The sequence below is a fragment of the Hypanus sabinus genome, chromosome 2 (assembly GCF_030144855.1).
Source record: "Hypanus sabinus isolate sHypSab1 chromosome 2, sHypSab1.hap1, whole genome shotgun sequence".
Classification (NCBI taxonomy): domain Eukaryota; kingdom Metazoa; phylum Chordata; class Chondrichthyes; order Myliobatiformes; family Dasyatidae; genus Hypanus; species Hypanus sabinus.
The window spans coordinates 210,601,398-210,617,607 of NC_082707.1; the positions used below are offsets into that span (position 1 = coordinate 210,601,398).

Below are 16,210 nucleotides of genomic sequence, written 5' to 3' on the forward strand. Positions count from 1 at the left end.
GGGGAGCACTGAATTAAGGTTCACATGGTTAAAATCTCTGTCAACAATAAACAGTCCATCAGGTGTGCGTTCTGCAGTTCACTAATAGCCCCGTACAGTTCATAGAGCGCCTCCTTAGCATTAGCGCACCGAATACAAGGACCGAGGTGAATTCCCGTGGCAAATAAAATGGTTTGCATTTAACCCCCACAAACTCCACTTAGCGATGAGCAGTGTCTGGAAACCAGCACAGAGTTCTTACACCATTCAGTGTTGATGCAAGCACACAAGCAACCACTGCAAGTCTTACCGCAGAGCTGCATCCCTGTCTGCGCGTAACAAGGCAAAACTGTCCAGCTGAATGGCGGCATCCGAAATTCCACTAGTGAGCCATGTTTCTATAAAAACATATGCACAGCAGACTCTGTACTCCCGTTGAGAATTTCATTGGAGTTGGATGTAGTCCAATTTATTGTCCAGGGAGTGGACATTGGAGAGCAGAATGGACGGGAGAGCTTCATCTTCAGCACTATCCGTCTAATTCCCATCCCTGTGCCAAATTAGTTTAAACCCACCCAAACAACTCTAGCCAATTTGCCCACAAGGATATTGTACCTCCTGGGGTTCATGTGTAACCTGTGCCTTTTATACAGGTTGTACCTTGCCCAGAAGAGATCCCAATGACCCATAAATTTGAACCCCTGCCCCCTGCAGCAGTTCCTTAGCCACATGTTCACCTGCCAGATCATTTCATTTTTACCCTCATTGGCACCTGGCACAGGCAGCAATGCAGAGATTACCATAAGACATAATATAGAAGCAGAATTAGGTCATTTGGCCCATTCAATCGTGGCTGATCCTTTTTTCTTATTGTCCTGGAGGTCTTGTTTCTCAGCTTTTTACCTAGCTCCCCAAAATCTCTTTTCAGGATCTCCTCACCTTGTCAACCTATGTCATTAGCCCCAATCTGTACCAAGACTTTTGGCTGCTCACCCTCACCCTTGAGTATGCCATGGACCCAATCCAAGACATACCTGATACTGGCACTAGGAAGGCAACATACTATCTGGTTGTCACTGTTCCTCTGACCAAGGAATCTCCTATTAACACTGCTGTCCTCTTCACCTCTCTGCTCTTCTGAGCCACAGCACCAGACTCAGTGCGAGTCCTGGTCACTGTGGCTCCCCCTGGTAGGTCATTCCCTTAATAGAATCTAAAGTTATATATTTATTATTGAGGGGAATGGTTACAGGGCACTCTGCATTTCCCCTCTTTCTCCTGATGTCACCCAGTTACCTGTCTCTTGCAACCTAGTAGTGACTACCTCATTGTAGCTCCTGTCTATCACCTTCACATTTTCTCATATGAGCCAAAGGTCATCAAGCTACAGCTCCAGTTCCTTAATACGTTCTCTCAGAAGTTGTCACTCAGTGTACCTTGTGCAGCTACATTTATTTGGGAGACCTCCAGTCTCCCAGACTTCCCACATCCCACAAAGTACAAAACACTGCCCTAGAGCCATTCTCACTAACCTACTATGCTCTAACAAATAAGTACAGAGAGAGTAACTTGCAAGACTATGTACATCACTGAAACCTGATCTCACCCAAACTTAATGAGCCAAGGCCACTCTGGAGACTGGCATACTCAAAATGGGTGCTCCACTTGCACTTGAATTATTCTTATTGTCCCTTTCTAATGAACCTCTCTTGCTGATTGGTTGCTTCTCAAATGAGAAAAACTGCTGCAAAATTCTGCCTTCAAAATCTTCATCGCTGCCTTGATTTTAAAAAAAGTAGCTCTTTTTATGTACCCTAGGTGTGAATGGTCCAACTCAAATTCAATGCATCTGTACCTGGGCTTGATGCTGCTTTCTTTGTGAAGGCAACTACCATCATCTGAAACTGGGTTTGATGCTGGATTCCTTGAGGTTAACAATATTTATATGAAACTAGGCAGAAATGTGTGCAATTCTCAATGTATATTTGGAGATGCAAGGTAAACTTCAGATGCTGGAATCTGGAGCAAATAAAGCTGCTGGAGGAATTCTTTTGGTTAGCCCACATCTGTGAGGGAGAGGAGGAATTGTTGGTATTGTAAATTGAGACTCTGCACCACGACAGAGTGAAGAGGGTAGGTAGCCAATATAGAGGAGGGGTAACCTTGCCTCCATCCTCCCCTCTCATACCCAGTTTCAATGGCCTTTATTTTCTTCTGTTTCCCCCTATCACTTACTACCTCCTACCTCTGTTCTACCCCACCCTCTCCTCCACCTGGCTCCAGCCCGTTATCTTTCACCACTCCTTGTTCTTCTGTCACCTGTTGGCTCCTGTCTGTCGTCTTCTCTAAGTTGGCTCTGTTCCCTCTCCACTCAGTCCTGATACAGGGTCTCAACCAAAACTGTTCACCATTCCTTCCCCACCTACATTTCTAACAGCAGTTTGTTTTTTTTTGTTTTTGTTAAGTAAAGGGTTAAGTATATTGCCCACTTCTAATTTAATTCCTTTATTTCAGTGTTTCAGGAGAAGCCGGATATTCCACCAAGCCAAGCACAAGCAGCTATCCATGCCAGCCCTCTACAGGACTACTCTTACATCCAATCTATTCTGCAGATGGTCAAAAACTTGCCATTTTTCCTCCTCATTGTAACCTATGGTAAGCTTCTGCTTTGTAAATTTATTGCTTTTCCCACACAGCATCACAGTTAACATTGGATTAATGTTAGTCCCCTTAAATATGGTTGATTTTAGAACATAGATGATTCATACATCCAATTTATAGCCCAGTTCTAGCAATGTTGTTCAATAAAGGTTACTGTTACAACATCTGTTAGCTACATGCAACTTTATAGAAAATAGTTGACATGCAAAATAGGGAATTGTACATTTTTGACTTTGTAAGCTTTCTACATGGTTCCATAATACTTTTATTTCTTTGCAAGCTTTCCATTCACACATACTTTTATCCCACCCAGCACAACACCATAAAATCAAGGAGATTTACAACAAAAGGCTGGACCATAAGTTATAGGAGCAGAATTAAGCTATTTGGCCCATTTATCATGGCTGATTGCATTTTCCTCTCCGCCCCAATCTCCTGCCTTCTCCCCATATCCCTTCATGTCCTGACCAATCAAGAATCAGAACTAGGTTTATTATCACCCGCATGTGACATGAAATTTGTTATCTTAGCAGCAGTTCAATGCAGTACATAATCTAGCAGAGATAAATAATAATAATAAAATAAAATAAACATAATAAGTAATTGATTTACTTGTTTATGTATATTGAATAGATTTTTTTAATGTGCAAAAACAGAAATACTGTACTGTATATTTTTTTAAAATGAGATAGTGTCCCAAGCTTCAATGTCCATTTAGGAATATGATGGCAGAGGGGAAGAAGCTGTTCCTGAATTGCTGAGTGTGTGCCTTCAGGCTTCTGTACCTCCTATCTGATGGCAACAGTGAGAAAAGGGCATGCCCTGGGTGCTAGAGGTCCTTAATAATGGACACTGCCTTTCTGAGACACCACTCCCTGAAGATGCCCTGGGTACTTTGTAGGCTAGTGCCTAGATGGAGCCGACTAGATTAACAACCTTCTGCAGCTTCTTTCGGTCCTGCGCAGTAGCCCCTCCGTACCAGACAGTGATGCAGCCTGTCAGAATGCTCTCCATGGTACAACTATAGAAGTTTTTGAGTGTATTTGTTGACATGACTAATCTCTTCAAACTCCTAATGATGTCTTGCCTTCTTTATGACTACATCAATATGTTGGGACCAGGTTAGATGCTCAGAGATCTTGACGCCCAGGAACTTGAAGCTTCTCACTCTCTAATTCTGATCCCTTGAGTGCCACGTTGTTGCTGTGGCACCATTCCACTAGCTGTCATATCTCACTCCTGTACACCCTCTCGTCACCACCTGAGATTCTACCAACAATGGGTGTATTGTCAGCAAATTTATATATGGTATTTGAGCTCTGCCTAGCCACACAGTCATGTGTATACAGAGAATAGAGCAGTGGGCTAAGCACACATCCCTAAGGTGCACCAGTGTTGATATCAGCAAGGAGGATATGTTAATAGACAATAGGTGCAGGAGTAGGCAATTAGGCCCTTTGAGCCAGCACCGCCATTTAATGTGATCACACCTGATCATCCATAATCAGTACCCTGTTCCTGCCTTCTCCCCATATCCCTTGACTCCGCTATCTTTAAGAGCTCTATCTAACTCTTTCTTGAAAGCATCCAGAGAATTGGCCTCCCCTGCCTTCTGAGGCAGAGCATTCCATAGATCCACAACTCTGGGTGAAAATGTTTTTCCTGAACTCTGTTCTAAGTGGCCTACCCCTTATTCTTAAACTGTAGCCTCTGGTTCTGGACTCCCCCCAACATCGGGAACATGTTTCCTGCATGTCCAATCCCTTAATAATCTTATATGTTTCAATCAGATCCTCTCTCATCCTTCTAAATTCCAGTGTATACAAGCCCAGTCACTCCAATCTTTCAACATATGACAGTCCCACCATCCCGGGAATTAACCTCATGAACCTATGGTGCACTCCCTCAATAGCAAGAATGTCCTTCCTCAAATTTGGAGACCAAAACTGAACACAATACTCCAGATGTGGTCTCACTAGGGCCCTGTACAACTGCAGAAGGACCTCTTTGCAACTATACTCAACTCCCCTTGTTATGAAGGCCAACATGCCATTAGCTTTCTTCACTGCCTGCTGTACCTGCATGCTTACTTTCAGTGACTGTTATCACCAATCCATACAGATTGTGATCTTCCAGTTAGGAAGTCTTGGATCCAATTGCAGAGGGAGGTACAGAGGCCAGGTTCTGCAACTTCTCAATCAGGATTGTGGGAATGATAGTATTAATTGCTGAGCTACAGTCAATGAACAGCAACCTGACATAGGTGTTAGTGTTGTCTAGATGGTCTAAAGCCTTGCGAAGAGCCATTGAGATTGCATCTGTCGTTGACCTATTATGGTGATAGGCAAACTGCAGTGGGTCCAGGTCCTTGCTGAGGCAGGAGTTCAGTCTAGTCATGACCAACCTCTCAAAGCATTTCATCACCTTCGATGTCAGTGCTACCGGGTGATAATCATTAAGGCAACCCATGTTATTCTTCTTTGGCACTGGTATAATTCTTGCCTTTTTGAAGCAAGTGGGAACTTCTACCTGTAGCAGTGAGAGGTTGAAAATGTCCTTGAATACTCCCACTAGGTTGTTGGCACAGGTTTTCAGAGTCTTACCAGGTACTCCATCTGGACCTTCTGCCTTCCGAGGGTTCATTCTCTTTAAAGACAGTCTGAGACAGATCACAGGGTCATCAGGTGCAGCAGGGATCTTCATAGTCATAGTTGTGTTCTCCCTTTCAAAGTCTGAATAAAAGGTGTTTCCCTATCAACATCTACCTTAAATATACATAAAGACTATCTGTATTCTTGGATATTAAGCCCTCAGCTATCTGTAATGCCTACAACATTATACCTGCCAATCTGTAACTGTGGTAAATGTTCATCTGCTTTATTCCGTATACTTTGCACTTTCAAATTTGACAAGGTTCCACACGGTAGGCTTATTCAGAAAGTCAGAAGGCATGGGATCCAGGGAAGTTTGGCCAGGTGGATTCAAATTGGCTTGCCTGCAGAAGGCAGAGGGTCGTGGTGGAGGGAGTATATTCAGATTGAAGGGTTGTGACTAGTGGTGTCCCAGAAGGATCTGTTCTTGGACCTCTACTTTTTGTGATTTTTATTAATGACCTGGATGTGGGGGTAGAAGGGTGGGTTGGCAAGTTTGTAGACGACACAAAAGTTGGTGGTGTTGTAGATAGTGTAGAGGATTGTCAAAGATTGCAGAGAGACATTGATAGGATGTAGAAGTGGGCTGAGAAGTGGCAGCTGGAGTTCAACCCAGAGAAGTGTGAGGTGGTACACTTTGGAAGGACAAACTCCAAGGCAAAGTACAAAGTAAATGGCAGGATACTTGGTAGAGTGGAGGAGCAGAGAGATCTGGGGGTACATGTCCACAGATCCCTGAAAGTTGCCTCACAGGTAGATAGGGTAGTTAAGAAAGCTTATGGGGTGTTAGCTTTCATAAGTCGAGGGATAGAGTTTAAGAGATGCGATGTAATGATGCAACTCTATAAAACTCTAGCTAGGCCACACTTTGAGTACTGTGACCAGTTCTGGTTGCCTCACTGTAGGAAGGATGTGGAAGCATTGGAAAGGGTACAGAGGAGATTTACCAAAATGCTGCCTGGTTTAGAGAGTATGGATTATGATCAGAGATTAAGGGAGCTAGGGCTTTACTCTTTGGAGGGAAGGAGGATGAGAGGAGACATGATAGAGGTGTACAAGATATTAAGAGGAATAGATAGAGTGGACAGCCAGTGCCTCTTCCCCAGGGCACCACTGCTCAGTACAAGAGGACATGGCTTTAAGATAAGGGGAGGGAAGTTCAAGGGGATATTAGAGGAAGATTTTTCAATCAGAGAGTGGATGGTTCATGGAATGCACTGCCTGAGTCAGTGGTGGAGGCAGATACACTAGTGAAATTTAAGAGATTACTAGACAGGTATATGGAGGAATTTAAGGTGGGGGGTTATATGGGAGGCCATGTGTGAGGGGCAGCACAACATTGTGGGCCAAAGGGCCTGTAATGTGCTGTACTATTCTATGTTCTATGTAAATAGAGCACTTTTGGTCTTGCATTCACCCTTTTCAATTTTGTCTGCCTTTTATATTGCAACTGATTCTGTTGACTGCAATTTTGCCCCATCAACAGCCTTTCCTCACTATGTATTATCTCTATTTGTAAACCAGATACTTCATTTTCAGCACTATTACCTGCCCTTCCTATGATACTTTTTGCATTGAAATATATGCAGCTTTGGACACTAGTGGCACCATTCTCAACCTTTTGATTCCTAACTTTGTCTGAGGTCTTACCAAGATCTTCCTCCACAACCTCTCCTCTAACTGTTCTGGCACTCTGGTGGTTCCCATCACCCTGCAACTCTAGTTTAATCTTCCACTAGGATATTCAGGTTCAGGTGCAAACCTTCACTTCTGTACAGGTCCCATCTTCCCTGGAAGAGTGACAAGTGATCCAAAAATCTTATGCCCTCCCTGCTACACCATCTCTTAGTCACATATTAAACTAAATGTATGATCTTCCTAGTTCTAGCCTCATTAACATGTGGCATGGGTAGCAATCCTGAGATCACAACCCTGGAGGTCCTGCCCTTTAACTTGGCACTGAACTCCCTGAATTCCCTTTGCTGAACTTAGCCACTCATCCTACCATGTCATGGGTACCTAATGGACAACGACTTATGGCTGTTCACCTTTTCACTTAAGAGTGCTGAAGACTCAATCTGCGATATATCTGACTCTGGCATCCGGGAGGCAACATACCACCCGGGAATCTCATTTTCGCCCACAGAATCTCCTCTCCGTTCCCCTATCACCAAGTTTGCTTCTTCTTCCCCCTTCCCATCTGAGTCACAAAGGCAGACTCAGTACCAGGGACCCGAACACTGACTTCCCTCTGTTAAGTTCCCATCCCACATTATCCAAACCTGTTGTTGAGTATGGCCACAGATGTACTCTGCATTGGCTCCTTAACACCTTTCCCCTTCATGACTGTCACCCTGTTTCCTGCACTTTGGGTGTAACTACCTCCCAATATGTCCTATCTATCACCCCCTCAGCATCTCAAATGATCCAGAGTTAATCCATTTCCAGCTCCATCTCCTTAAGGTGGTTTGTTAGAAGCTGCAGCTGGATGCATTTCTCATAGCTGTAGTGGTCAGGGATACTGGAGGTCTCTCTGCCTTGAAGTATCCTATTAGAGGAGCATTGCACAATCCTGTCTGTCATCTCTACCTAGCTGAGTAGATATAAAGAAGGAAAATAAGCTTGAGCTTTGCTTTCTCTGACTGAAGACTGTCTTCGCTGAAGTCTCGAAGAGCTAATGCCTCAATATCACCACTATGTCCATCAGACAATGGTTGCTGAGCTTGCCCTGCCTTCCTTTAATTTGCTTTTACTAATTAATTCCAAACACCAATTGGTCAAAGCTCTGTTATACTGCCATGAACCACTCCTGCCTTTCATCCTCAGGCACTAGACCTGATTGAAGTCCCCTCCTCTCCAAAATATTATTTAGGACCCAACACACCCTCCTACCTTCCAAAGAAAATCTCTCCACCTCCTTGTCATTATAAATTTACCAGACTTGGGTGTATCATTTAGAAATCTCTGCACTCCTCTTATTCTTATTGTCTAAACAGTAAGCTCAAAGATGCAGAGAAATCAGTGTCCCTATGCATGATTCACAGAAGGCTGGTATACATGTCTGCATGAAATGAAGAAAATTAACACAACATAATGGCACATTGCCAGGCAAGGGGATTACGTTTTAGTTATAATATAGGGCATGGGAAGGACTGCACCTGGATTCAGTATTAGTCTATTTCTTTAAGGATGGATGTTAATGGATTGGAAACTCAAAGGTTTACTAGACTAACAGTAGGACTCAATATGAGCAAATGTTGAACAGGTTGGGCTTGTACCTGTTGGAGTTAAGAGTGAAAGGGGATTAGATTGAAATGTATAACAAATGAATACAATAAAACTGATGGAAACAATGCCAATTGTGGATAAACTCCTTGCCAGATTCCACACAGGAAATGTGGCTGCAGGTCAGGGATAGAAGTGCGATTAAGGAAACAGGCTTTTAAACTCCCTATACCAACCATCTTGCTGGCAAACAGCAGGGTCTGGTGAATAAAATTGATGATTTCAGAGCTAGGGTGCTAAATCAGAGGGACATTAGACCATGTGTGTTCTTTGTTTCACGGAAACCTGATTAACCCCTTCTGTACCAAATGCTGCAATTCAGATCAACGAGATTACCATACACCATCAGCATAGATCTGTAGAATGTCAAAAGCAGAGGTGGAGGGGTGTGCCTCATGATCAACTCTTCTTGATGCATGAATATATCAGTGTTGTCCCAATTCTGCTCACTAGACCTGGGATATCTCAGTTAAATGCTGTCCATTTTACTTACCACGGGAGATTTCCGTGAACATTTTGGTAACAGTATACATTCCACCTCAGGCCAATGTCAATCAGGCTTTAGATAATCTGAGTAATGGGATTAACTTGCACAAAATAGCACACCCTGACACCTTCTGTCAGTACCTCCATTTGAACTCTGTCCTTTTGTGTGTTCTCCCCTTAGCTGTCAGTCTGTGGTTTTGTATTGCCATGTGTTCCTGTCCCCACTCCTGCTCCACTCCGGCCCTGTATTACTGAGTACTCCGTCTCTCATCTGCTTCTCGTTATTACCTGTATTGCTGCCACCTGTGTTTCATTGTGCTCCACCTATCATCTGCCTCTGTTTATCTCTCATGTATTTTAGTCTTGTGTTTTCAGCTGTTTGTTGCCAGATTGTGCCGGTGAATTTTCCTGAGCCTTTCCAGCATTTGTATCTGTACTCAGTCTGTCTGTCTGAATATCGACTCTGCCTGTTTCATGATTCTGGTTTTTGGATTTCTCTGGATGTTTTGATCTCTGCCTGAACTTAGACACCATCTTTGTTTGCTCTTTGGGATTTGTTACTCAACCAATATCACAGTGTGCATAGTAATGGGTCTCCAATTGGATCCCTGCTCCAGTGTCCTGACAGCCTTCAACACTGTTTTTGAGGGATTTTAACCAGGCCAGTCTGGAAAAATCACAAAGCATTTACCATGAACAGGTCACTTGCAATACCAGAGGAAACACCACACTGGACCATTGCTACTCCTCAATCAAGAATGCCTACTGTGCTGTTCCACACCCTCACTTTAGGAAGTCTGATCACCTGGCTGTACTTCTACTCCGAGTGTAGGCAGAGGCTGAAGACTGCAGTACCAGTAGAGAATACCAAGAAGGTATGGACAAGAGAGGCAGAGGAGCACTGACAGGACTGTTTTGAGTAGGTGGACTGAACAGTATTTAGGGGTACTTCGAGTCCAAATTATTATGCCAGTTGTCACTGACTTCACTAAAACATCTGTGGATGTGCGTCTAGTAGAACATACCGTACATACCAGAATTAAAAGCTGTGGATGAATCAGGAGTGTCAAAAGTTTGCTAGATCTGTGACATTCAAGTCTCGTGATTCAGGACTATACAAGAAGGCTGGGTGTGACTCGAGCAAATGGATAATTTTATTTGAAGTTAGAGGCGGAATCAGATGCATGTCAGCTCCGGCAGGGTTTGCAGGTCATTACTTCCCAAGAAGCAAAACTCAATATCATGAATGGTAGTGATGCTTTACTCCCAGATGAGCTCAATGTATTTTTTTATGCACGATTTGAAACACAGAATAAACCTACAGCTATGTGGATACCTGCAGTATCCAGTGACCCTGTCATCTGCCTTGGCAGCCAACAACAGAACATCTTTCAAGTGGGTGAACCCCTGCAAGGCAACAAGCCCAAATGGTGTATCTGGTATAGCTCTGAAAACCTGTGCCAACCAGCTGGCAGGTGTGTTCAAAGACTCATTTCTACAGTTGAAAGTTCCCACCTGCTTCAAAAGGACAAGAAGAGCAGGGTGAGCTGCCTTAATGACCGTCATTCAGTAGCACCCACAGCTACAGAGATGAAGTACTTTGGGAGGTTGTTTATGGCTAGAATAAATCCTGCCTAAGCAAGGACCTGGATCCATAGGGCCTACAGTGGTTATGATCTCAGTAGCTTTTCGAGGTCATGTACATCTGGACAGCACTTGTCAGGCTGCTGTTAATTGTCTACAGCTCAGTGTTTAACACAATCGTTCCTACAGTTCTGATCAAAAATCTCCAGAACCTGGGTCTCTGTACCTTCCCCTGCAACTAGATGCATACTTCTTACAGACAGTGACTGGAATGGAACCTCTATTACTGGTGCTGTAAAAACACCTCCCCCTGTAGGTCTTCACATCCATACACTTTAGGATGAAAATCTAATTCTGAATCTATCTGAAGATAATCTCTCAGTAGTTATTGCTTTTTACTTCATTCATCTAACTGTAGGTAGGAAATTTCCTAACCATAGCTTCATATGTTGAAGGAATTTAGGTATTCTGCATCAGTCTTCACTATGGAAGACACTTGCTGTACACCAGAAATTTGAGATGCAGGAGAGCAGAAGTGAGCACTGTTTCTGTACTAAAGGAGAAGGTGCTTGGGAAAATGTGAGGTCTGAAGGTAGGTAAGTCACTTGGACTATACACCACGGTTCTGAGGAGTAGTTGAAGAGATTGTGGAGGCATTAGAAATGGAAGCATAAATTGGAAACATATTCTCAGGGAAACAAACAGAAGAAATGTGGCAAATGTTCAGGGGCTGGTGGCACAGTGGCATCAGTGCTGGACTTAGGAGCGAAGGCTCCCAAGTTTGAATCCAGCCAGGTCCCTTGCATGCTTTCTATCCATACCGGTTTGAGTGTCAAGCTAGCAACTCAGCCTCGTAAAAAAACGAGAGCCTGCTAACCCAATGACTCCACATGGAGTTAAGGGCTTTCTTCTTCTTTTAAATACACCATATGCCTTCTTAACCACAGAGTCAATCTGCGCAGCTGCTTTTCTAACTTGTCTGTTCCTATCTCTCTCCAATGCTATTGTAAAGGAGATAGAATTATGATCACTATCTCCAAAATGCTGTCCTTCTGAGAGATCTGACACCTGACCAGGTCCATTTCCCAATACCAAATCAAGTACAGTCTTCTCCTTATAGGCTTAGCTACATATTGTGTCAAGAAACCTTCCTGAACACACCTAACAAACTGCACCCTATCTGAACCCCTTGCTCTAGGGAGATGCCAGTTGATATTTGGGAAATTAAAATCTCCCACCACAGCAACTCTTATTACACTTTTCCAGGATCTGTTTCCCTATCTGCTTCTTGATATCCCTGTTACTGTTGGGCAGACTATATAAAAAAAAACTCCCAGCAGAGTTATTGACCCCTTCCTGTTCCTAACCTCCACCCACAGAGACTCCGTAGACAATCCCTCCATGGTGTCCACCTTTTCTGTAGCCGTCACACTATTTCTGATCAACAGTGCCATGTCCCCACCTCTTTTGCCTCCCTCCCTGTCCTTTCTGAAATATCTAAAACCAGGCACTTGAAGTAACCATACCTGTCCCTGAGCCATCCAAGTCTCTGTAATGGCCACCACAAGTACTGATCCACGCTCTAAGCTCATCTGCTTTGTTCACAATACTCCTTGCATTAAAATAAACATATCTCAAACCGCCAGTCTGAGCACGTCCCTTCTCATCACCTCCCTCACACACTGTCTCCAAGCTTTCTCTATTTGTGAGCCAACTGCCTCTTCCCCAGTCTCTTCAGTTCAGTTCCTAACCCCCCCCCCACCCATAGTTTAAACTCTCCCCAGTAGCCTTAGCAAACCCTCCACCAGGATATTGGTCCCCTGGGAATCAAGTGCAACCTATCCTTTTTGTACAGGTCAGACCTTCCCCAGAAGAGCTCCCAGTGATCCAGAAATCTGCATCCCTGCCCCCTGCTCCAATTTCTTCAGCTATGCATTTATCCTCCACCTCATCCTATTCCTATTCTCACTGTCACATGGCACAGGCAGTAATCCTGAGATTACTACCTCTGCATTCCTGCTTCTCAACTTCCTTCCTAACTCCCTGTAGTCTTTTTTCAGGACCTCTTCCCTTTTCCTCCCCATGTCATTGGTACCAATATGTACCATTATCTCTGGCTGTTCTCCCCCACACTGCAGGGTATCTTGGACGCAATCTGAAACTTCCCGGACCCTGTCACCTGAGAGGCAAACTACCATCTGAGTTTCTTTCCTGCATCCACAGAATCACCTGTCTGACTCCCTAACTATAGAGTCCCCTATCAGTACTGCCTTCCTTGTCCCTTCTCTACCCTTCTGAGCCACAGGGCCAGACTCTGTGCCAGAGGCACAGCCAATGTCACTTCCCCCAGGTAGGCTGTTCCCCTCAACAGTACTCAAAAAGATGTACTTATTGTTCAGGGGGACAGCCACAGGTGTACACTCTAGTATCTGACTCTTCCCCTTCCCTCCTGACTGTTACCCATTTGTCTGTCTCCCATGGCCCTGGTGTGACCACCTGCCTATAGCTCCTCTCTATCACCTGCTCGCTCTCCCTGACCAGGCAAAGGTCATCGAGCTGGATCTCCAGTTCTCTAACTCGGTCCCTTAGGAGCTGTAGCTCGACACACCTGGTGCAGATATGGCTGTCCGGAAGGCTGGGAGATTCCAGGAGTTCCCACATCTGACACCGAGCACAGAGCACCGGTCTCACACACATACTTCCTTTCCACAATTAACACAGGTAAACCTACCTCGCCTCATCCCGTGACTGCCTAAGCCCATTGAGCCAAAGCCCCATCACTCTGCTGCATCTCACTCCGCTGCCTGCTGGATATGGCGGTCTTCTTTTTAAACTTTTCCCGCTCTACTGGCTGATGTCACGCGCCTGCGCAGTCTTGCCTCGTTACCCCGAGTAGCAAAATGTTTTTGCTCCGGAAATCCTTAGCCGTTCCACTGGCAGCCTTCTTGTTTCGAATTTTAAAAGTACTAGATGTCCTTACCTCATCTGCCATGTGTGTGACCCCAGACTTACAGAAATGCCCTCTAAAATGGCCTGGCAAGTCACTTCTTTCATAGGACAGTTAGGGATGTGCAGGAAATTCTGTTCTTGTGATTCCTGACAGATACTTAACTCTTGTGTTTTGTTGCACATGGTGTACTCTCACCAAGCTCCTGCTCTTGAATCACTACATTGCCAGTGCACTGTATGGTGCTCTTCCAGAAATCTCCCTATAAATATGTTTCTGACACAAACCAGTTTAAACTGGTCAAGCAGCTGGGTCTCTCATATCAAATTTACACCTGGCCAGTGATCTGCTTACAGCTGACTGATGGAAGAAGCCATCTGACTGCAAGGCTTTCCCATGTAAGCAAGTTACATCATCCTATGCAGCACAAAGTGGTTTCGATATTGCTATCTCATGTACCTTCTGCAATGACCAAAACCTGTCTTCCTAATGTTTTAATTTCCTACCTTTTGTTTTCTAATTGACTCTTGGACATATTTATCCCATGTATCAATTGGTCAACCACTTCATCCACTTCACTAACTAGATCGCAAACAAGTTGCCAGTCTTGCTGTTAAAAGTAGTGATTATTGCAACCACATGTTTGCCACAGGTTTTCAGAAGTCATTTAATGTAGCTCAATAACCTTTGCCTGCTCTGCTCTTCTGATTCTTCACAATCATCAGCTGTAATAAAGCCTGTAGCAAATAACTACCACAGTGTCCGAGGCACGGGTTCAAATTGCACAAAAGCAGCTGTGCAACTTAAATTCGGGTAATAGGACAATTGAACAGTTCCCTCCCTTCTGCAAAAAGATGCACCTTGACCTCACATTCTACTTTGCTACGAAGTTGCACTTAAATGTCTGTCTGCACTGCATTTTCTCTGTCGCTATTGCACTTAATTCCGACTTCTGTTATCGTTTTACCTTATTATACCTCAATGTACTGAATAATGAATTGATCTGTATGAACACTATGCAAGACAAACTTTTGACTTTTTCTTGGTACATGTGATGATAATTAACCAATTCCAATACCGTAGGGTTATCAGACTGCCTTCATGGAAGGAAATCTGCTGTTCTGGTAAATCTGGACCCTTAACTCCACCGTATATCTGTAGAAATTTGTCAGGGTCTTGGATGACATACTAGATCTCTGCAAGCTATTCTCACTGTTACCATCAGGTAGGAGGTACAGAAGCCTGAAGGTACACACTCAGCGATTCAGGGACAGCTTCATCCCCTCTGCCATCCAATTCCTAAATGGACTTTGAATCTTTGGACACTACCTCACTTTTTTTTTAAATGTACAGACATTAAACTAACTAGCCTATAGTTACCCATCTTTTGCCTACATCCTTTTTTGAACAATGGCATGACATTCACCATCTTCCAATCCAGAGAATTTTGGTAAATTATCACCAAAGCCTCTGCTATAGCCTCTGGCATTTCTTTCTGTACCCTGGGATGCATTCCATCAGGTCCAGGGGACTTATCTACCTTTGGGCCCACAAGTTTGCTAAGCATCACCTCTTTAGTGATAGCTATTGTATCAAGGTTCTCACCTCCCATCACATCCATGGATATACATGGTAAATGGTAGGGCATTGAAGAATGTAGTAGAACAGAGTGATCTAGAAATAATGGGTGCATAGTTCCCTGAAGGTGGAATCTCATGTGGATAGGGTGGTGAAGAAAGCTTTTGGTATGTTGGCCTTTATAAATCAGAGCATTGAATATAGGAGTTGGGATGTAATGTTAAAATTGTACAAGGCATTGGTAAGGCCGAATTTGGAGTATTGTGTACAGTTCTGGTCACCAAATTATAGGAAAGATGTCAACAAAATAGAGTACAGAGAAGATTTACTAGAATGTTACCTGAGTTTCAGCACCTAAGTTACAGGGAAAGGTTGAACAAGTTAGGTCTTTATTCTTTGGAGCGTAGAAGGTTGAGGGAGTACTTGATGGAGATATTTAAAATTATGAGGGGGTAGATAGAGTTGACATGGATAGGCTTTTTCCATTGAGAGTAGGGGAGATTCAAACAAAAGGATACAGGTTGAGAGTTATGGGGCAGAAGTTTAAGGGTAACACGAGGAGGAATTTCTGTACTCAGACAGTGGTAGCTGTGTAGCGGTGTGCTACATGCAGCGCTAAAATTACGACACGGAGTCGGTAACTGCAGTCGAAGGAAAAACTTTATTCGAAATCCTCAGCCTCACTTTTAAGCCTCCCTCAACCTGCCCCCCGTGGCGCAGAGGCTCCAAAGCTCTGTGCTCGCAAACCCCCATAGGCTATCTCCCTTAGCCAGAAAGCTGGCTAATTGTGAGCCGGTTCGGATGTGCCAGGAAATGGGTCGCCACAGCTGTGTGGAATGAGCTTCTCATAGAAGTGGTAGAGGCAGGTTCGGTATTGTCATTTAAAGCAAAATTGGATAGGTATATGGACAGGAAAAGAACGGAGGGTTATGGGTTGAGTGCAGGTCAGTGGGACTAGGTGAGAATAAGCGCTTGGTACAGACTAGAAGGGCCAAGATGGCCTGTTTCCGTGCTGTAATTGTTATATGGTTATATCCAT

General features: G+C 44.0%; 1 protein-coding gene across 3 annotated transcripts in view; it reads left to right on the top strand.

The window, feature by feature from the left end:
• The window catches only part of LOC132390384 (heme transporter FLVCR2-like), a 264,051-nt gene that overhangs the window by 74,712 nt on the left and 173,129 nt on the right, over positions 1-16,210 (top strand). For all 3 annotated transcript variants that reach the window (XM_059963006.1, XM_059963011.1, XM_059963001.1), the window contains exon 3: positions 2,494-2,634. In XM_059963006.1, the coding sequence (XP_059818989.1) occupies positions 2,494-2,634 (141 nt within the window). The remainder of the gene's footprint in view (positions 1-2,493; positions 2,635-16,210) is intronic.